Source organism: Cyprinus carpio, chromosome B1 (assembly GCF_018340385.1).
Source record: "Cyprinus carpio isolate SPL01 chromosome B1, ASM1834038v1, whole genome shotgun sequence".
Taxonomy (NCBI): Eukaryota; Metazoa; Chordata; class Actinopteri; order Cypriniformes; family Cyprinidae; genus Cyprinus; species Cyprinus carpio.
In genome coordinates this window covers 6,860,979-6,884,745 of record NC_056597.1, presented here as the reverse complement: position 1 = coordinate 6,884,745, position 23,767 = coordinate 6,860,979, and the positions used below count along the sequence as shown (strand labels likewise).

General features: G+C 35.1%; 2 protein-coding genes across 2 annotated transcripts; one reads left to right on the top strand and one right to left on the bottom strand.

Annotated features, from left to right (window-relative positions):
• Window positions 1-1,412: 1,412 nt before the first annotated feature.
• LOC109109253 (homeobox protein Dlx2b) lies at window positions 1,413-3,039 on the top strand. The gene is made up of 3 exons (XM_019122406.2): window positions 1,413-1,929; window positions 2,026-2,210; window positions 2,341-3,039. The coding sequence occupies exons 1-3, from the start codon at window positions 1,611-1,613 to the stop codon at window positions 2,668-2,670; spliced, it is 834 nt and encodes a 277-aa protein (XP_018977951.2). The 5' UTR covers window positions 1,413-1,610; the 3' UTR covers window positions 2,671-3,039.
• Window positions 3,040-6,335: 3,296 nt separating this feature from the next.
• On the bottom strand, window positions 6,336-17,638 carry LOC109091163 (methionine aminopeptidase 1D, mitochondrial). Its single transcript, XM_042716385.1, has 10 exons — window positions 17,523-17,638; window positions 11,821-11,987; window positions 11,549-11,698; window positions 11,286-11,434; window positions 10,171-10,234; window positions 9,594-9,757; window positions 8,107-8,204; window positions 7,524-7,571; window positions 7,338-7,416; window positions 6,336-6,517 (listed from the first exon to the last, which is right to left on the bottom strand). The coding sequence occupies exons 1-10, from the start codon at window positions 17,560-17,562 to the stop codon at window positions 6,439-6,441; spliced, it is 1,038 nt and encodes a 345-aa protein (XP_042572319.1). The 5' UTR covers window positions 17,563-17,638; the 3' UTR covers window positions 6,336-6,438.
• Between the last annotated feature and the right edge of the window lie 6,129 nt (window positions 17,639-23,767).

Below are 23,767 nucleotides of genomic sequence, written 5' to 3'. Positions count from 1 at the left end.
TTATTATTTTATACTTTTGCAGAAATATTGTTTGATTTTAATTTTTTTTTTTTTATAGAATATAATAAGCCAGCAAACAAATCTGAATCGGTGTAGCTGCGGGTGGGCTGAATTTGGAGTGCATTGGGGGAAAACCGAAGACGTTATCTTGAAAAAGGTAGTTTTATATTTTGTGGACGCAGGAGGGCGCCAGAGGTCCTCTCGAAGACTTGTCCCCTGAACACCTGACCTGAGCAGAAAATGAGCCAGAGACTGACTTCAACTTTGAATATATATCGATATAACTGTATAGTAATTTTGTGCATACTGTAGCCTAGTAATGACCAACCATGTTTTGATCCAATCCATCCTTCCAACAAACCCAATCGAGTGTCAACACTAACATATTTAATTTTATTGGCGACTTAAAATAAGGTATAGGCTCACATAATAGCACTTGTTTTAATTAGATGTATTTATTTATTTGATAAAATAACAACATTCTATTTTAAATCGCTCTACAGCAGTGACAAGTCACCAGGGATTATAGCTGGCAGAGCTCAGGCCACAAAGTTTGTTGAGTTGACAGAATACTTAGTAAATTGGTAGTTCTCGTGACTGAGGTAGTTTTCTATGTAGGTCTGTGCACGAGGCGTTTGGCGCGACAGAGCATCATATAGGGCTGGTTCCGCGCTTTATCCCTGGTGTTTACCGGGGCATAATTGCTGTTTTGCGCACCTGTGGGTGTGAGGAGACTGGCGCCGTCTGTGATTAGTCAGAGGAATGCAGACTGCTTCCGTAAGATACACTGACAACATTTCAACGATAGATGGCATTCCAGTTAAACCGTGCTTATCAACATTGAGGAAACATATCCCTTTAATCAAGACTGTAAGCTTCATATGATACTTTTAGACTATTAGTTGGTCTAAATGTAGGCCATTGATCGAGTAATTTACATGCCTACTGCTCAATTTGAAAGGCTAAAAGTTCAGAGTTCACCTAAACAAGAAAATCACATTTAAATTGCATATAATTCAATTAGATGCACAAAAAAATGTTCATACTACAGAAAAAGACAGTGCTCCTTTAAATATTTCATTCTCCCTGGCTATTTTCCATCTGAAAAAAAAAAATAGTCCTATGTCTTCTTTCATTTTTCCCACCTCTAAATTTTGTTTTTTCTCTCTCTTTTTTTTTAATTCACTAATTTTGCTATTTAAATTTAGCCTATTAAGTAGCCTATTAAGTAGTGAAATGTTTCAACTCTGTGTAAAGAATAGCTGAATCCCTCAAGACCAAGGCTGCAAGATATTTTGTTATTTCGACTTGTCAGAGGTCTTCCTTCAGCTGGCAGTACTTCCTAGGACTGCCTGCTAACCGATTGGTTCGCTTTACCACATGACGCCCAGTATATGGCCCGCCCGTCAGCATCTCCAAGGCAGAGACCGCCGCGGAGCTCAAACCCTCTATCAACTATGGATATGTAACTTAAGGCGAAACAAACTACCTCCATAAGTTGTGTGATTTTTGTATCTCCAGTTATTTATTAGAGGTGCAGATTTTAAATAGGCTAGGCTATTTTAAGTGGTCACTGTAAGTAAATTCAGTTCACTGTTTTTTCCTGCAAAATGACCGCTGTTCTGGATAGCCTTGGCTCGGATATGCATACAAACCATATTACCTCGAGCAGCTTCAGTACCGTTCACAAGTCGCAGGATTCCCCAACATTGCCGGTGTCAACTGTGACCGACAGCAGCTTCTACAGCAGTTCACAGACAGGTCACTGCGCGGGGACGGCGTACGCACAACTGGCTTCTTATTCCTATCATCCTGGTACAGTGGGTAATGTTCACTACAGCCCAAAGGCTTACGATTTAGGCTATGCTTCTTCCTATGGCGCTTATGGAACGTATGGACCCAGTTCTTCACCAACTCCAACCGAACCAGGTAAACCCGCCTCAGTATTCCTAAACGTCGTTTTCTGTTGCCTGTTGTCGTCTTGTGATATTTTAAAATGACAACTTTTGTGGTTCATTTTGATAGAGAAAGAAGAGAGTGAGCCAGAGGTGCGCATGGTGAATGGAAAGCCAAAGAAAGTCCGAAAACCGCGAACCATCTACTCCAGTTTTCAGCTGGCGGCTCTCCAGCGCAGATTCCAGAAGACCCAGTATCTCGCGCTCCCAGAACGCGCCGAGCTGGCGGCGTCTTTGGGCCTCACACAGACCCAGGTCAAAAGCGGCTCTTTTACTGCATGCTGTGGCTATGAGTTTGAAGCTGTATTTCTGTAATTGTATTTATTTTAACGTAGAGTCGTGTTATTTCATGTTTAACTTAGACGAGCTTTGTTTTGCGCCACAGGTGAAGATATGGTTTCAGAACCGACGCTCAAAATTCAAAAAGTTGTGGAAAAAAAACGGAGAGATTCCACCAGACCAGCCGGTTGCCGCCGGTGACTCTCCCTCTAGCTCTCCTCCACCACAAGCAGGTTGGGATTTCCCACCGAACCAGACACCGAGCGACGGGGACACAGTTTCAGAGCAGCCCACCGGGCCACCAAACACCACCGCCCCATCGTTTTTGACAAACTATTCATGGTACTCATCCACGAATACGGTCACACATCTACAGCCCAGTACCTTAATACAGCCTCATCACAATTCTGCCATGAGTGCTGGGACAATATTCTAACAGAGGACTAAAATGGCCAAATACACCTGTTGTAGGAGGATATAGGCCTATTCTGTCACTGGACTTATATCTTAGGAAAACATTAACTCTAAAATCTATTTTCAGGCTGGGTTTGCTCAAGATGTTTGCCGTGGAATTCTTTGGCGCCACTAATGCGCGCAAGCAATGCACATTAAATTATTTTTCTATTTATTTATTTGTTTTTTGTTATAGTCAAAATGGAAGGGGTAATCAGATATGTTTATTTCACATTCCAAGTACAAACGGGTAGCCTTTTTCGTGTGTTGTACAGAATATATTAGATTTAGTGATAAATCTGTTAAAATGCTTATAACCTGCAGTCATAATTAAATGTGCGTTTTGCTATCAGTTTAAGGTTTGGTTCTTTGATTGTCGTTTCAAGTTGTTTTTTTTCTTCATTACTCATTACTCTTAGCCTGTATACCTAAGCAGACTTTTCCTGTGCATATATCCGTTTCCTTTGCACACGTAATGCATGTGTGATTATTCGGCTGAACGAATCTGATCCTATTTAATCCTTTGTAAATGTTCTTGGTGAGGAGGTATCGTGTACCTCTGGGCATGAGGGGGAACGCCTGGCATTCGGACGCGTCTTGGCATGCGCAGAAGGAGATGCGAGGGCGTTCCGCGTGCGGCGAGGGCTCTTCCCACTCCAGACTCTCTGGAGTCAGCTCGCTCCTCTTCCAGACGTTTTATGAACGCCACTCAACCAGAGAAAAAATACATAAAACCGCCTCAAGCAGACCGCCCTGGAAACATTCTCCTCGAGTCCTCGCTTCCAGCTCCAGCACAGCCTTGAGCTATTCTTGTATGCGGACACGCAGTTTCTCATAGTTTAATTGCCTCACGTCTTTACATGGTCAAGTTCAATATTTTTGGAACTAAAATAGTTACTGGAATAGGTGGGAGACCCATAAGGGCAAAACATCACTTGCACCAATTTTACAAATTAATATGAGGCTTTTGCTCATGTTTCATATTATACAGCACCTGTAATCTGGTCCATGTATGTTTATTTGTCATTGTGAAACTGGGATTAAAAGTTGCTTTACCTAACTGTAATTAATGCAAATGCATATTACAAATGGATTGCATATTTGCTTTATTAGGCCCTCAAATCTTGTGAATATTTTTGTATAAATTAATAAAACTATTAATAATCGCTAACATTTAAAAATAAAGAAATAAACATTTGTTCTTCCCTAAACATAGTTAAATCGTAGGATATATTAAAGGGGGGAAATGAACAGAATATATCAAATCCATCAGCCTGGCCGATCAACAAACAAACAAAGAGCAGCCAAAAACACTACAACAACAACAAAAACAGCATCATAACAGAATCATCAGTAGCCTAAGCTATTCCCGAAGTTTACCCACGAACTATTTATAAAGAATAACGTTTCAGGGGCTGTTGTAACTAATCGTTTATCTTATATGATTTGTTTCTTTTGAGGCTCATTCGAGTTTCCGCGGTTTTTCTAAATATGGACATAGTGGTTGGGGCCCGGATCCTTTGATTCTTATTGAAAAAGACGTCTATTTTTATTCTGATTTTGGGAATCTGATTCTCAAACCCACCAGGTCACCATGGCATATCTTTGCAGGTAGGCTACCTCAAATGTTACTATGATTGTAGCACATTTCACATTTCATTCCTTATATCAACATTCACAGCTGGCAGTAATTGAAATGCCAGGGCTTGTTTGCAACCACACCACTATGAGTCCAAATGACTGCTTCCGTTTGGATTCAAAGCTACATCTGCATGAAGCAGAGCAGAGGGTCTCTGTAATATTTCTAGAACAGAATAGCAAGGACACATTTAGCGGTTTAATCTGTAATGATATTTTGTAGTGCTTTGGCATTATTATTAATCACTTTTCTGTGTACTGCAGAAAAAAAGTTTCCGCGCCGAGGTGGGCTGCCAGTAATGCTAAAGTTGATTTGCATAACCAATATTTTACTGCATCTCACGAATTGTGTTTTTTTTTTTCTTTGCTATGAGGACAAATGTATTGTACGATTAAGGAGCAAGCAAATAAATACAGAACACTCACGTAGCCAAACCAAGCCTTAATGAAACGAACAACATAATAAAAAACTACAGCCACTTCAGATAAATAAAACAGCAACATAAATATGGAAAGATGTAGCGAATTTTAAGTTTAAAATAAATTAGTTTCAAGTCAATATAATGATCAGGAACATCCTTCATGACAGAATACAGCACATGCAAACGGTTCAGCTCTGCATATCTACATAATAAAACTCCTATTGATTCCCTGCCTGTTCCTTTATCTTTTGTCCGACTGAAAAGATCCCTCCGCGCCAGAAAAAATTGCTCGTAATTGCGACAGACAGATGAAAATGCGTGAGGATGCACAAAAACCAAATGGCTGCCTGCAATTATGATTCGATTTAATGAGCACAGCTTAGAAAGGCAAGCACTATGCGGTCAAAAAGTGCGTTCAAATCACATAAACTACTAGACCTACTACAAATAGGCCTAAACAGATTACATGCTTAATAATAATAATAATAATAATAATAATAATAATGTAGAAACTATTCCTTTTGTGCTTAATAATACTAATGTATTGAAACAATTCCTTGGTCTTTACATAGTCCATCATCTTCATAATCTAAGGACTTAAGTTCTTTGTGATTAAAAATAATAAAATAAACAATGCGCGGTTAAATAATATGTGATGTCGTTTACATCTCGTTTTATACGTACACATCATTTGCTTTATACGTTTTATTTTTAATAGGCTATCGATTCTTAGTCTAAAAAAAAATAAAAATAAAAACATACAAACGTAAATTTATAGGTGATTTATGTGCGCGTTTCTTTAGTCTAAATAGCTTACGGGCGGTTTTCAAGCAAAAGCAGAAGGAAACTTCCCAGATGGCACAGCCACCGAAAGCTACGGATTAACTAGTAAGGGTCACAATGTAATTAACTTTAATTGTACACATCTTAGAGGCACAGCCATTAGACAGATGCAGAATGGAAGCCGGTTTGTGGAGAGAGTTCTTGCTCATGTAAGGGCACTTTCTGATCACTCATTTGACGTATTTTAGCGATTTAATATTTGCAAAATCAAATGGATTTTTTTTTTTACCATCCACACACTTCTAAACGTAAATTGTAAGACTGAAAGCTATGAACATACTACTGAGATTGCACGCGCATTTCAGACAGCAGAATTCAAACTCTGTCAAATGTCAGACAGCATAAGCAGTTTGCCGATGACGCCGGGAAACAGATATGATTATAGGGTATTCTTAATACGCTACACATGGCTCATACGGAAACCCATGGCCCATAAATATAATCACCTCTGGAGAGATGCACAGCGCTAACTACATTACTGCGGAGTAATATTATGATGTACGGAGAAACCCCGCCATAATAATAAGACGTAATGACATTTCATTCCCTGTGCTTTCAATGAGCTCAGTCAGAGATGACATCAGAAACCAAAGAGTTTGGAATAGTGAAGAGATTTGGAAACTCATTACATAATAACCTACATGCATTAAACAATTAACCCTATTAATTCAAACGCAGGGCTGGAGTTGCACAGCTGTTTCAGGAAGCCATTTGGTCAGGCTAACAAAATAAGATGAAACACTGCAAATGTTAAGTAAAATTTATTTAAATAACAGATTCTGTTATTTTAAAAATGCAGATCCATCTTCACACGTCACACTTCAAGATGTCCCATAATTCTTGTCCGGTCAATCTTCATCTGGTAGTTTTGTCAGAATCTCTACACCATCGCTGGTGATTACAACTGTGTGTTCAAACTGGGCCGATCTGAGTATTAACACACAAGAAAACACAAACACACAGGTGAACATCTTGAGATTTAGTCATTTATCTAAAATCAGTGGTTCTCAACCAGGGGTCTGGGGCCCACAAGGGCCTCAGCAAACTTCTATGGGTGCCGCAAGATGACAAAGTAATTTAAAATAAGTCGAAACAAGCATCAACAACTAAAAAGATATATATGTTCTATACCTGGAAAAATTCTAAAACATTATTAATAATAATAATAAAATCTTACACCATTAGCATTTTTATATATTTATATACAATTGTCTAGTTATGCCAAGCTCTAAAATATTTTGTCAGGTAAAAATTTAAATATTTTTTAAAAATTCCGTTCTTTCCTTTTTCAGTAAATCAGCACGAGGGCCTTGGCGTCAAAACGGTTGAGAACAACTGCCTTATAGATGTACAATTAAATAAGGAATCCGTCCATTTTCTTATATTGCATATAAATCAGAGGTCTAATCAACCACTGACCAAGTTTAAACACTCTGCTCTCACCTGCCAACAGGGCAATCAGCTCATTTGCAATTAACACTGAAGTGCTCTCCAGTGAAATATATGCAGTTAAAGGAAAGTTTATCCCAGAGCACTTAGCTCTCTATGTGCTTCAAATTCTGAGGGTACTTAGTCTTTCCAAGCTAGATGTCAACAGCCAATAGAAATAAAGTTCTTGAAGATTCTCAATAGAAATTGGCCACTTATTCTTGCGTGAAGTAATGAATGATTAATGTAGGCTACATTTAAATGGCTGCATTGGGCTCTCATTAGAAGTGTGGGAGGAGAAACTGAACACAACATGCACCTTTTGTCATCCACAGATACAGCAGTCCACTTGTCCTTCAGGATCTTGAATTCTGAGGATCCTTCCATAAGAATGGGTTCTAGAAAAATGGACGGATGGTTTAACTTCCTTAAAACGTACAAATTCATGCTTCCGCCGATGTTCTTAACATTCAATCGGTCGGTCATCTAAAACAATGATACAGACCTATGGTGAAGGACATGCCCTCTTCCATCTGTAGGTCATTGTCATTGGCTGTAAAAGAGAAAAGAAGCATGAACCACCATTGGTGCTTGGGACCTTATTAATGCTAAAACATCTTAGATGATCACATTAATGAACTGTATACATATATATGTATTCATAAAAATTTTAATAAATTAAAGAGTTAATTCACCCCAAACTAAAAATATGGCATCATTTACTAACCTTCATATTAATCTAAACCTGCACTAAAGAAGATATTAGGGTCCAAACTATATTAAATAGGCCTACTTGACTTTCATTGTAAGGGACAATGAAATTAGATTACTTACTTTCATTGTAGGGAAAAACAAAAACAACAACAACAAATACCCCGGTGACATTTTTCAAAATATCTTCTTTTATGTTCCACAGAAGAAATTCAGTTATACAGGTTTGGAACAACATTAAAAAAAAAAGAGTAAATAATGACAGAACTTTCATTTTTGAGTGAAGTATAAAGTATAAGTCAACTATGGCTAACTGAGATATAATATTAAGTCAAATATATTAATAATACATTAAATAATGATGTATAAACTCTCACCATGATGCCATATCTCTGGATAACCATGGAAATATGTTCCGATCCCATGACCGATAAAATATGGACACACACGGAATCCATTTGAATTTGCTACTTTGCTGTAATTCAGAAAGACAAAAAGAAATACTCAAATTTATGTTTAGCCAGGTTTATTCTGGTTGATGTATGATAAATTGCTTGTATATTTTCCTCTTTTGGATAAAAGTGTCTGATAAATGATTAGAAGTGTAAAATTAAATTTTCTGGTTTACCGAAGAGCCTTCACCCCCAATTAGTGTGTTGCCTACATGTAAATAAAATTTTCAGTGTGAATAAGGCATGCTTGAAATGTTCTCGCGTAGTTGTTTTTTTATATTTCGGGAGGGGAAAGGTGTATAACAGACAAAAAGAAAAAAGACGAAAAAGAATAAAAGACAGAGACAAAGAATTGCAAAGAGAGAGCAGCAGAGAGGATGCTAGGATGCCAGCATGATAAAAAAAAAAATAAAAGCAAAAGAAGGAGTGAAAGAAAGGTCTAAGTGCTTTTTCCTGAGGAGAGGTAATTGTTCCCTCTGTGTGTATATAATAACAGTGTATGTCCCTGCAGAAGCTCAGAATCCTACGCAGGGAGAGAGAGAGAGAGAAACAAAAGCATTGCTTCCTCAGACACAGAGGAAATTTCTATTGCTACACTGCACAAAATGCACAAAAAGCTCATTTAATCACTTAACTAAATTATTTTTAAGATATAAGTAAAATACACATTTATATCATGAAAGAAAAAATCTTTTTTTTAGCTATACGTTTTGACCATTTCAGCATCTTCACAATTGATATTGTGCACATTTAAGTCATTGTATTAGAAGTGGAAATTCAATAGGATGTTGTTAAAGATGTTTCTGTGCTGTATGTGAGTGATTGAGTATGTCCTCTCTCTGTCAAAAGGCTCCTGTGGATCTTTTCGTGTCTCTGTGGGGAGCTGAATCCACCCTGGCAGAGTCTACGATTCTCAAAGACAGCAGGAGCAAGCCTGTAATTTACATCGCTCGCTCTCTCTCTCTCTCTCTCTCTCTCTCCCCCTCACACACACACACACACACACACACACACACACACACACACGGACACTTGCACACATGCACACATCCAACAAGACAAACTAACCTGTAATTTACACCCCATTGCAGGAAAAAACCCATTGCACTCTGGGTAATTGCTTGCTCGGAGCTCACTGAGAAATACATTAACTCTGTGCAGTCCTTCTTCAGACACTACACTATCAAATAAGGCCTGACGAGGCAAGATTGCTGTCTTTTTTTTACTTTTGCGCACAAGAGGGATAACAGAGAGGTTTAGGGGTAAAATCTGCTATTTTTAACAAGAGCAAGTTGGAAAATGCAATGAATAAAAGAACACTTCCCACAGACATTACTCTTGAAGGTGTGAGATGCTGTCAGGAATCCTGCCTGTGATGCAATCTGGGATGATTGTGGGAATGAACACACCACCTGATAGTGTTGCCAATGACGCACAGAGGTTGACCTGGTCCACAGGCGGCAATGGCCTGATCTCTGCACTGTCGAGCCACATCCACTAACTTCTTGCCCTGTTCATTCACTGAGCCAATCAGAAAGGTTTCTGAGGTGTCTCCGTGGTAACCTTCTAGATAAACCTACAAAATACATATAGCATCCAATATCTACATTTACATTTTATGATTTAGCGAACGCTTTTATCCAAAGCGACTTACAAATGACTTATCAAAACAACAAAAGAGTAACAATATACATGTTATCCCAGTAAGTCTAACGCAGTATACATAGCAAAGTTGTTTTTTCTTAGAATAAACTAAAAAAATAAAAAGTAGACAGAAAAGAGGTAGAATAGATAGAGCCAGTGTTAGAGGGTCAAGTTATTATTACTTTATAATAATAAAAAACAAGTAGATAGAATAGAAAAAGAATAGAGAACACTAGAGTTACAGGGTCAAGTCTTTTTTTTTAAAGAGAGGAGCATAAACCAAAATTTTATTAATTTTAAATCTAACAGCAATTAACTAGCTTAGAATTGAAGCAGAAGACTCACTGTGACATCTATATTGATGATATCTCCATCCTGCAATGGCCCGACTACAAAACAAAATACAATGCTGACCGTATGTAAGGTGTTAAAAAGACATAAATACAAAAAAATTCAATTCATACATACATGCTTTTAATTTCTGAATTAAAAATCATTTCTATATACTTTTGGGTGCATAACATATGAAATGCAGTGTTCTGACACCATAAGAAAAGAAGCCTCAGTAGAGCAGAATACAATTCTTAAAAAAAAAAAGTAGCAGGTATTTTCTTAGAAAAATGTTTTAACAAAACAAAATCTTTAATATTTGAAAAGAAAAAAAAAAAAATGTAGTCATGAGGTGCAACCATTATAATCATTTGGTGCAACTATAAGATCCAGAAAAAACCCTGATGTTGTGACTCTCTAAAAACTTTTTAGTTATAAATTAAAAATTATATTTTTATCTTGACAAATGTATTTATTTATTACAATAACTCACATCTATTCAAGCTAAATATGTTAATACTTCTACTTGGTTACACCACTTGACTTTTTGAGTCAATTAATTCAGACCTTTCTTGAAAATGGTATAAAAGTTTTTAAACAATGAATACAACGCAGATACAAAGAGTACATTACAATCCTGCTACTAGACGGCAAACATCCCGAAAAGTTTAGCGCCAACCCTATACACACCTACTCTAATTAACCAAGGTCTTTAGAAGTGGTAGAAACATAGCCGCTTAAAGTCAAGTCTCCAAAGTTAACAGAAAAATATGTAATGCTGCAGCACACTAAAAGAATGGATGTCAATGGAGAGGCTTCAATACGCTGAACAATATGCTTTTTTGAGAAAGCAGCTTATCAATAAATGAACCGACAACCTGTCCACTAATCTTCAACCTGTTTATGATCCAAGTTGGCTGTTACGCTTTCTCCAATGGTAGAACCATAGAGGTGGGTATCTACCAGTAATAAGACAATATCTGCTGGAAACATCTAGGCATGTGTGTTGGAACAGGTTGGAGCTAAAGCTATGCAGGATGTTGGACTTTTTCATGCCATTGACACATATACTAACAAAACAAAAGTATAGGCATGCAGTCATAACAAAGCATGAAAGTTTGATGAGTTACCTGTCTGGAATCCCATGGCATACTACATTGTTAACAGAGGTACAGACTGACTTCGGAAAGCCCCCGTAATGTAAAGGAGAGGGGTAGGCATTGTGACGAATGGCTTCCTGATGGACTATAAAGTCTATTTCATCTGTCGTCATACCAACCTAGAAAACAAACAATATAGGTGACAGCGTCTGCAAAAAAAACAATTCAAGGACGTGTCACATCAAGCTTATTCACCATTCCGTTCTCAAATTTCAGGTAAGTGTAGAGTATACCTTCAAGCTCTTTCCTGCCAGCAGAAGTATGTGTCTGGCTAGTTGACATGCTTGTCTCAATCCATGCATCTGCTCCTCATCTTTAATCTCTATGTATTCTGGCCATTCAGGCACTTTGCTGGATGACACATAGTCAGGCTTCTGGATGTGCTGAGAGAAGAGAGTATACAGTATATAAAGAACATTTGTGATGCATAAAGTTAAAAAATCAATTCTTTTTCCAATGTAATCAACATTAAATTGTAAGTGTCACTTGTTGAGGCTGTAATTACCTTGGGTACAGCATAAGAGGGGCGCACTACAGCAGGCCGAACCACACTGTGAGAACTATGTGATTTCTTCCAGAAGAAACATCGGTGAGGTGGGCATTGGTGGGCAGCAGATGGGCTTCTATGGCAGCCGGGTAGCTGTGCTACTCTCTGTAGCAGCCTCGAACCACCTATACACAGCCAAAGAGATGAACAAATTATGTGATTATGCACTGCGAAGTGGATTTCTCAGAGGTGTGTGAAGTTTGTTTGTTTGTTTATTAAATTTTGAACACCATGTTAGCATCGGAGCTATTTACATGGCAAACACAAGGTCAGCATCATAATCAACTGATGCCGTAGGTCACATGACAGTGAAACCACGGCGAATGTACACTACCAGTCAAAAGTAAGATTTTTTATGTTGTTAAAAAAGTCTCTTCTGCTCACCAAGCCTGCATTTATTTGATCCAAAGTACAGCAAGAAGAAACTGTAAAATTTCAACAGTTTTCAATTTGAATACATTTTAAAATGCAATTTATTCCTGTGATTTCAAAGCTGAGTTTTTAGCATCGTTACTCCAGTCACATGATCTTTCAGAAATCATTCTAATGTTCTGATTTGCTGCTCAAAAAAAACATTTATTATTATTACGTTTTAAACAGCTGAGTAAGAATTTTTTTCAGGTTTCTTTGATGAATAGAAAGTTCAGAGGAAAAGCATTTATCTGAGATAGAAATCTTTTGTTACATTATAAATGTCTTCATCATCACTTTTCTTCAATTTTAAAGCATCCTCATTTAAAAAAAGCATTAGTTTCTATAATGCCTTACCTTAAAAAAAATTATACTGACTCCCCAAGCTTTTGAATGGTGTAGTGTATAATATGTTCCAAAAGCTTTTTATTTCAGATAAACGCTGACGTTTGGATCTTTCCATTCATCAAAGAATCCTGAGCAAATTGTATTCAACTGTTTAAATACTGATGATAATAATACAAATAATAATAATAAGAAATGTTTCTTGAACAGCAAATCAGCATATTATAATGATATGTGAAGGATTGTGTGATTCGAGCAGAAGAGAATTCTTTAAAAAATCATTTAAAATCTTACTGTTCAAAAACTTTTGACTGGTAGTGTAGTATGTCTGAATGAGTATGTAGAATTCATACTACATATAATCGTATCATACAGGACTTATTTTTTAATGGTCACAAAGCAAATTTCCCACCACATACAGTACCTACTAGACAACATGCGACTTCGGGCAGGTGAAAAGCAAAAGTCGCTGGCATTTTAACCAGCTTATCTCACCTCAGATGTTATTTCTACACAGAATATAAAGTACAAAAGATGTGACTCTTAAAATACCATTACCACGAAACAACCAGATCACCTATATAGGTTTACATCAGACAACTCAAAAGTCATTTTGCACTATATTTAGAGCTATTGAGTATGACAAATTGTATTAATTAAAATTTGGGGCTGTGTAAAAAACAATGTGTTAACTTGTGAATTTCTTTTCCTAATATCCTTTGGCTAGCATTAAAGTACTGGTGAGTTTAAATCATTTTGGAAAGATTATATTTGCATAATGAAAGCATATGAATGCCAGCACAAAGTCATTATTAGTTATAATTAATTATAAATAGGAAACTCAACTTTCAGACCTCCAAGTTGCCGAGTTGGGGGTGTTTCGGTTTGAAACATGGCAGACAAAACAGATGCAGCATCCATGTTGACTGTACATTTGTTTAAATTCATAAAAATAAAAAAAACACTTACAATAATAAAGTCGCATGTACAAAATACAATATTTTTGTACAACTACGATAGAATATATGATTCATTTTACAGCACCATAAACTGGTTAAAAAATTAAATGCAAAAACACACTTAATGAACATAATATAATTAATCATTCTGTAGAAGCAGAGGTTAAAAATCTTGCTCCAGCCAAAGTGACTTCAAAGCACTTGACATCATAATTGTGACTTCCTAACTTATAAATATTGGTGCATTCAAATCCTCCAGGGAAGTTTGTATTTATGAGTTGGGATGTCATAATTACAATGTCAGGCATGTTTAAGTCATTTGGTCACAGCAAGGAACTTGTGCAGTTAATTGGATAATTTTGAACAGATTATTTTGTAGCACTAATATAAATACATAAAATCCATATTGATGAATTACATTATTTAGCCTATAAATACATATAGGAACATAACATTTAAATTGAAATAAGTTATACTAAAATATCACATCATTATATTCTAAACTACACAAATGTCTGTGTTTCATGTTGTTGCAGGCCATTTAAATCAAATGTACGAATATTGTCAAGTTAACATCTATTGTATTCTCAGACCTTGTGAATCATGTGCCAAAAACCCATTCCCGCTCTCAAAAGAATAACACAGCTGCAATGTAAACAAATAGTCCATACAATTACAAAATGCAATGATGCTCACATAATATGCTTCATTTTGAATCTGAGCCACAAATTAAAAATAATCTGAGATCCACCACCACACATCAACAACCATGTTGTAACTCATGCCAACGAGGACTGCAGAGTTTTGTCTTAAGAAAAAAAACGGTTAAAAAGAGCTGCGACCAAAACACAGTGGTCAAAAGCCCAAAATAAGTGCAGTTATACACAGGAGAGGGCTTGAGTTACAAAGATGAAAATACCAGTGATGAAGGGAGTAGCTCAGAACCTGCAAAGGGGGCGGCTGGGGGGTGTAGATAAAGGCAGTAGTGGGTTAACCCAGGGTGGGGTAGCGGCTGTGTGTAGTGACAACAATTTGGGTGGTAGAGAGCAAAGGATGTGGCCAAGGATGTGGACTGAACTGAATTCCCTTTGTGCGTATGTGTGTGGTCGACTTTAGACTTAGTCTTGTGCTTTAGCTGTAATATATACTCCTTACTGCAGGGACTGCAGTACATCAATGTTATGTGTCAACCTTAATGTCAGTTTATTATTATTAATTGCTCTGTAACTCCAAAGACAACATTCCCAGTCCATATATTATTTATCCTAAACAATATATGAGATTGGAATTTGTGTGCTCCAACCCAGTATGCTGAAAAGATTACGCCAAAGTTCTATTATTTGGTTTATTATTACACTCTTAAAAATAAAGGTGCTTAAAAGGTTCTTAACAGCGGTGCCATAGAAGAACCATTTTTGGTTCCACAAAGAACCATTCAGTCAAAGGTTCTTTAAAGAAAGGTGTTTAAAATGTTTTTTTATAATCTGAAGAACCTTCTTTCACCACAAAGAACCTTTTGTGAAACAGAAAGGTTCTTCAGATGTTAAAGGTTCTTTAAGGAACCATTTACACAAAGAAGATTCTTCTATGGCATCGTGAAGCACCTTTATTTTTAAGAGTGTAATAATAAACTTATTATTGTTGTGTAGAAAATCAATTGCTTTGTTACTTCTCAAGGTCATATGACATTGCTAAAAAGAACATTATTTTGTGTATTTGGTGTTATGCAATGTGTTTATGTGGTTTTAAGGTTCAAAAAACATTATTTTCCAAATAATGTTCATTATTGTTGCTCCTCTATGCCCCGCCTTTCTAAAACGCGTCGATTTTTACTAAGCTCATCGTTCTGAAAAGCGAGGTGTGCTCTGATTGGCCAGCTGTCCAGTGCTTTGTGATTGGCTGAATACCTAAAGTGTGTGACGGAAATGTTACGCCCCTCACCATACTGTGAAGCCGTCTCCCGGCGTAACAAGACAAAACCAATAAAGCTCATTACAAGCTAGGAATTTGTTGCACCCATGGGGACATAATTACTGATTTTAATGACTTAAACTGTCTTTTTTCGCATTGTGTTGCATATTGCCTGCGTAAACATAAAACCATGCCTGCATTTGTGATCGGAGAAATGACAAACATTACGCTACTCTACACTGCTCAAAACTCGTGTTTGAATCATCATTGGCAAATTATTAAATATGTAAATGTACTTACAGTCTGTGTGTCAGAAGCACCAGACTGTCTTTGCAAAGTTGGAACTCTCCCACTTTATAGAAACAGACTTTTTGCACAGAAGCATTGTAGGCTACTGGTTCAGGAAACAGTCCTCGTCCTCCATAAAATGCGCTGCACACATCTGAATATTTGGGTTGAACTGGAACAGTGTTGAAATACAACTTAACCACACAGCGTCTCCACAACATGGCAGCGGTGGCAACAGCGAGAATAAAAATTACGCCTTCTTTCTTTGCATGAACATTTGGGCGTGTTATGCAAATCTTCCCACATCGTGATGTAGACATGTGGGGGCGTGTTTAAATGAAATGTTTTAGGAGGGTGTGGTTGACTCTTAACTTTTATAAAGAATATCTCTTTGGATTTGAGACTTTAGTCTTTGCAGCTTTACAGATCTTATTTATTCACCAAGAGCTTGTAACACTCCAAAGAGAAAGGAAAATTTTAAATCGCATCATATGACCCCTTTAAACAATGTAAATGTTATAAAAGTTTAATGAATAATGCAGTAAAATAGATAAACTAGTTTGAGTTTACCTAATTGGTTTATTAAGCGCTGAACCAGCTAAACTGTTTTCACCTCATAAAAACCACTGACATGTCAACTAGGTATTTTTTTGAGCATCTACTGTATTGTTTATTATGATGCGCCTGTTTTTTCTTAATTGTTCCTTGAAAATAAACTTAAAAGAAAAGTCTTTGAAATCCTTGAAATAAAAGTGTTAACATGATTAAATTACATTAACTAACAAACAGAAATATGAAGCAGGCCTAAATATATTTGCCTGTTCTTATTTATTTAGCTATTACTGAAATAGGACTGATTCTGTGTCAGGAGACTCAACATTTCACTTTTGGGTTGTAATTCACTTAAATGTAAAAGTAAAAAAAAGTGGCTGAGCAGAGGGGAAGTTGTATGCTTCTTTCTCTATTTACTTCTACTGGACCCACAAAGATTCTGCCAAACCAGCAAACAATAAAGAACTCCAAGACAGTGCCATGAGTCCAGCCTTCCTGCAGTCTCGTTCATGTAGTCTTGTACAAAACTCCAAAATGTAGTACATAAAAGGTAGACAAATTGGGACACAGTGCAAATGGTCAAAATTGGAGGGAGTAAATATAAAGGTCTGAAAGTCTGAACACAAGTTTGAATTGCATGCTCTGTCTTTGCTTATGCCCCTGCATACCATATACTACCACTTTTTTTATTGGAAATAAGAGTAACTAAATATCTAACTATTTATTTCATTATCTATTCTCTTCACAAATGCTTGATTTGATCGTAAATAAAAACAGTAATATTGTGAAATATTATTAAAGAGGTGTGTTCACGTCGAATCATTAAGAATCATTGGTTTTGTAACTTTCTATCAAGTGTTTTATTGTTTGTAACGTTATGTGTGAAAAGGGTTGATAGTTGAAAGTAACGTTAATTCTGCCTGAATTTGGCTGTCTAACGTTACCTACATCGCTACATAGCGACACCGTCACCGAGTAACGCACAGCTTGTAAACCAGCGCTTATTTGGCTCGAAGGTTTGGATTTTATATTAATAGCTAGATATATTCCGCGTTGACTGCAGTTATGCGATTATTAAGAAATAGATGTGAGCGAATACTGTCTCGTGTTGGTCATTGGCTTGCCACAGTCTGAGTCTTTATGCTCTACAAAGTAAATAAGTCTAACTTTTGCTGAAGTAAGCTGTAAACATACCTGTTCTGTAAAAGCATTGAGCGACACAGGGCGCAGCCATGTTTTCCGCAGAGGAGAGTCACGTGCTCTTCCAAACACAGTAAGCATGTGGTTTAGCGTTGAAACTGAAGAGCTTTTACTATTATTGATCCAAAATTTACTTGAATGTAAAACTCTAGCGTGGGCTTGGCAAAAAAAAAATTAATTGTGCCCATAAATGCCATAAAATCCCCAGAAAATTACGTCACTCATATATCATTATTTACTTTAATTTATTATTTTACATTTTACCTATCCTATTTAACAAACGTCTAAAGACTATGATCTTATCTTTCTTACAGTTCAACCTATCTATTTGTGATTTATTTTTCCTTTTCTTTTCATTTTATGTCCGTTGTATTAAAAAGAAATGCTGATAAATAAAACAGATTTTGATTAAATGAAACATTCTTCAAAATGCAGCGCACTAAAGACATTTATTTATTTATTTATTTATTTACTTAGGCAGTGCATTTTTATTGAATTATTCTAAATATCTGTGTGCATTATTCCTTCTATCTAATCAAATTACCTTGATAATAAAAAAAAAAAAAACACGTATAGAAAATATCTATATTTAGGTGAAATGTTGATTCAGTTTTTTAAAGAAACCCGCATATAATGTTGAAGTGAACACAATCCAATAGTACTGAGCATTAACAAAAAACACTTTGTATTAACGTGTTAAGCAGGCATTTTTGCCTTATTTCCATACATAATGACCCTCAATTTTATCTGGAGAGCTTGTACACTGTGTATAGGGTGAGTGAAAAGAGTCAAGACAAAGGGGATCTGATTCTCCAAGGCCAGGGAACATAAATGAGGGGTGTGAGATCAAGGCAACTCTGCACCTGCTGTTGGCAAAGACCCCCTAGACCTCCGACCAGCTCTTCTGCAGAGACTGAGCCCAAACAATAATGGCCGTTTTTGGAATTCAGAAGACAGAAGGACATTTGTGATTACAAAATATCATGATTGAATGGTATTTTCCCAGCTGCACATGTTAACTATAAGGATTATCACTCTGAATGATATGATAATGCCATACTGTAAAATCTGTCCTGTTTTTAAACTTTAAATCAGTAAGAAGTTCATTTCAACATACCTACATGTAATATGTATATTATATTTCCATATGTGAAAGCTATCAGAAATTTTAACAATTTTATATATATATATATATATATATATATATATATATATATATATTTATATATATATATAGCCCATACAAATAGCCTGCTGTACATGTATATCCATCCTAAAACATTGCAATATGTTGATATTATATAAGTAAAAAATAAAAGATTTAAGAAATGTCTTACAAACGTGTATAAACATACAGATTTTTGTATGTATGTTTTTTTGTTAAGTTGCACGTATAAATAAAATATATTTTGTTGACATGTGGTTGGTACATATTATACCAAATCAAAAATAATCACATAGATATTATTTACATATGTACAAATGCAAATTTTACTATGGAGATTTTATACACTTATATCTTCATCTCCCAAAATGTACATGTGTGAAAATTATATAGCTTTATAGCTAAAATATAAGGCAATATCACTATTGAGATATATTTCAATATAGGATTGCATGCTAAAAAATCATAGATTACACAGATCATTTCCTATTCCTGTAAAATGTTTTCCTAATTTTCCTAATCATTGAAAAGAATTGAATTGCAGGCATATTTTCTAGTGTTGTATGATTGCACAGTGAAAAGTAGCATAATAATTCCTCTTCTTCTCATAGCATGTGGTTCACTGTAAAGCACTCTATATATTTCAAAGTATGGCTTTTGTGTGAGTCATGAATAAAGGCAGCAGTGCAGTTGTTTGCTCTGCTGAGTTATTAGAGGAAAACAGTTTTGGAACCGGCTAGGTAAGACCGTACCCGCAAGACTGTAATTTCTGACCTGTCTGGGATCTGAGGAAACACTCACACATTTTCTCTCACACTTATAAGAGCCTGCAGACTGCAACATTTGTATTGAAACATGACATTACTACAGCTGAGCTTCAGCCAAGTAACATTCATACCAATGATTATTGATTATTTGGTTATTAGGTATTTGTGTTTGAGTCTTTTGGTTCATCATTCAGTGAATCATTCAGGTATTTATTCTGCCCTCTAGTGATCTAGGGCTCTGACTCATGTGTGTATATCAGAATATAATTATATGAATGCTGATGATGTGAACTCATTACAACTTTAAAATTAAGCTCTAAAACTTTTAACATTGCCAGTCACCGTCAAGCTGTGCTGCTCTGAAAACAAATATCTAAGGACTGAAATGCACTATAAAAGCTCTTATATATGGGAAATGTTTATAAATCCAATATTGTATTAGCATGAATTTTGACATTTATAAAAATAATCATATTTATTTAAATGCTGAATGGGTATACCATTTATATATATATATATATATATATATATATATATATATATATATATATACATATATATATATATATATATATATATATATATATATATATATATATATATATATATAAACAAGGTCTCAAATTGTTCATGAACAGATTTTAATTTACTTAACAAAGTGCATATGTCCTAAACAGAATATATTTTTGAAACTTTAAACAAATTATGATCATTGATCAAATCATAGAATTATGAGCTAGTATGACATAAACCATTTTGGGTATAATTAATAGAGCTTGCTGTTTCTTAATAATTAAATAAGTTAGGCTTCTGATGGTAGCTGGTTTTACATTTCAGGATTCTAGTTAAACCATGCAGGTCATTTATTTTATGGCTGAGGTATAGGTATACAATACCAGTCAAAAGTTTTTGAACAGTAAGATTTTTAATGTTTTTTAAAGAAGTCTCTTCTGCTTAACAAACCTGCATTTATTTGACCCAAAATACAGCAAAAATAATAATAATAATAATAATAATATTGTGAAATATTTGTATTATTTAAAATAACTGTTGTCTATTTGAATATATTTTAAATTTAATTTATTCCTGTGATCAAACCTGAATTTTCAGCATTATTACTCCAGTTTTCAGCGTCACACGATCCTTCAGAAATCATATGATTTGCTGTTCAAATAACATTTTTATTATTATTATTTTTAATATTTTAAACAGTTGAGAACATTTTTTTCAGGATTATTTAAGAATAGAAATATCCAAACATCAGCATTTATCTGAAATAAAAAGCTTTTGTATTAAAAGGGGTTTTAAGCAGGTGCCAGGGAAAACTTGGAAAGATTGTGATGGTGCCTTTGCTACATCTATAAATGAAATAAAGGAAATTATGATTTTGAAATAAAACATGTTAGGGTTATAAAGAATTGAAATGGTAATAAAGTAAACAAAAACTAAAATGTATTTTAAATACATTATATGTCATTTAAAAATACATCATTTTAAATTACATTATTGTTTCACGATGTAAACATTTAGTAGGCATCACAAAAAGCTTTCAGCAGTGCTCCATTGCAAATTAAAGCCTTCTAAGAGCTAAATTTTAAATAAATTGTAAATTGAACCTGAGATATTTAAATCAGTATGTGAACATTAATATATATCCACACATACATTGGGATTAGTAAAATGACATTAGCTTTGCAGCACTTTCCACACACGCAGACGTGCCTCATCTTGGATAATAAGGGCTCTGTTGCTCTCTAGTGGTGTAATAAAGTAAACAACTCAGTTTTAGCCCCACCCCATTAAATACATCAAAATGGCCAATTAATAGCATTCGAAGTGTTTAGAACGGGATCAGTTAGTTTATAAACAGAATATACTGTGGCTGCTTGGAGTCTCCCGATACTGTGTAGTTCAAACAAATACACTGTGTCTTTTTTATAGGTGTGTTTTATCTGCAATGCTGTTCAAAATACGAAACAGAACTCACTCCGGAATAATATTCAGTTGGCGAACCGGTGTTCTGAAATATTCGGTGTCTGAGATTTTCGGTGACGCTGGGCGGAGCTTACATGAATATTCATGTGTTTCTGTTTCGCGTTAAAGCGACTCTGATAATATTAGTACGTTTTCACCGGATCACAAAAACTGTTCAACAAGGTAGGTTAATTACGTTTCAGCTTCTAACGAAGATAAGCAAATGTTGAATATAATTGTTCGTTTGTGCACAAAATGTTATTGTTTGCTGTTTTAAATGTTTACTCAACAATAACAGCCACTGATTTGCCAGAAGCAGCCTATCGTTAGAATACGCTACAAGTAAATGGGCCAGTAGCTGTTAAATATTTTCTCATATTCCTCTGTTTTGCTATTAAAAGTATGTAGTTTGAAGTTGTGTAGCATATGGTGGCACAAACTTGCTCACTGTATTGTAAGACTGTAAGGTGAGAAATGAAGAACGATATAAAGACTCTTATGTAGTAACAACTATTTAACTTTTTTTTTTTCTCCTTAAAAAAGGTGTCACATGGAAGTGCATGACAGCCTACAGTTCATGTGGAGAAGCTGTTTGTTTGCAATTAATATATCTGTTACAAATCAGCAGAGTTTGATACTTCTGCCTGTTATTTTTTTCCTATAGCTTACAGAAGCTCTTCTAATGGGGGAGACTTATATTTTTGTCAAGTTATATATGAGGCCACTATTGCACACATACATGAAGACATGCATAAACGTTCTCAGAATTAACTTTTGCTTTTTTATCTGATGCAGGGGATGGTGGATGTGTACTTTATCAGTGTAATAGTTAAACAAATCATATGCAAAATAAAAAAACTTGTATAGCCTACTATTTGATACAAATGATGTATTATTTAACCAGTTTTAAAAAGTTTTACTACATTTTGTTCCTGAAATCCACACTTTTGGAATCAAGATAATCAAAGGTAATCAAACCAAGCACAACCTAATAAAACATGTTTCATGGATAAAGGGTTTTGTAAAAAAGATCATGTTGGTGGATATTCCACTAATATTAAAAACATGTGGGTCATTCTTGAATGGCTTATTCTGCAGTGGTATAAACAATATGATCCCATTGATTTGGAAGCATGTTTCTTCTCCCAACATTTAGACTGATTTCATTGAGTTTGTTCATGGTGCATAAATTTCTGTTTGCCATTTCTTGTTCATATAGGAATTTACTTTAATAATGTATTTAATAATTTACTTACAACAGAAATCATATAACATGTGCTTGCTTATGTTGATCAGTAGGCCTATCCCTGAACACATATACAAGTTGTTACATCCTCTGTAGCTTTTCACCGGGTTTTTTTTTTTTTTTTAAACATGACCACGTATTTTATATTTATACAGGTGTGTAGTAAATGTCATTTATGTAATGCCTTCACCACATCGGTTAATAAAACTTTTAACACCGAATCAGTTGAAGTCTTTATTCAGCAAAAGCAATCTACTTTTATCTTTGAAATGAAAATATACAAATTACTGTATGTTTTGATTTAGCCACTTTCTATTAAACTACAAAACATTTTAATTGTTATAAGTTTGTAGAAAATAAGCAAAAAATTGTTAAAGTACTGCAAGGTTGTGGATTTCAAAACTTGACCAATACACATTTGAGTCAAAATGATTTTCAAGTGCACCACAATGTGTATATGATTAAATACAATAATAAAGTGTATAAAGACATTTGTACATTTTTGTTTAACTATATAGTGCATATATAGTGCATTTTATCTACTAAATGTATATTTTTTTTAGACAAATAAATAAATAAATACAGAGATTAAGAATGTTTATATTCCAGTTCATGTGTGCATTAAAAAAAAATTCATCTTTTGCTTTGTTATTAAAAACATTTTTTTGAATGATTGAGCAAACGATTAGGAATGACACAGAATAATCATCATACATTTTATTATGGCACAACAGATACATTTTGGAACAGTTATTAAACGACACATTTTAAGGACTCTTAATATTATAAAAATGCTTAATTGTTGTAGGCTCATTTGGAGCATAGCCTACCTCAGGTAAATCATTACGACAATCACAATCTTTAAATTATTTTGCATATTAACAATAGTAATAAAAACAACAATACACTAAGCATAATGTCATTATACGCTAAAACATACCTTTTTGAAAATCGTTTATGTTTCAGTGACAACGTACTAATATTTTTCAGAGACGCTTTAACGCGAAACAGGAAACTCATGAATATTCATGTAAGCTCCGCCCAGCGTCACCGAAAATCTCAGACACCGAATATTTCAGAACACCGG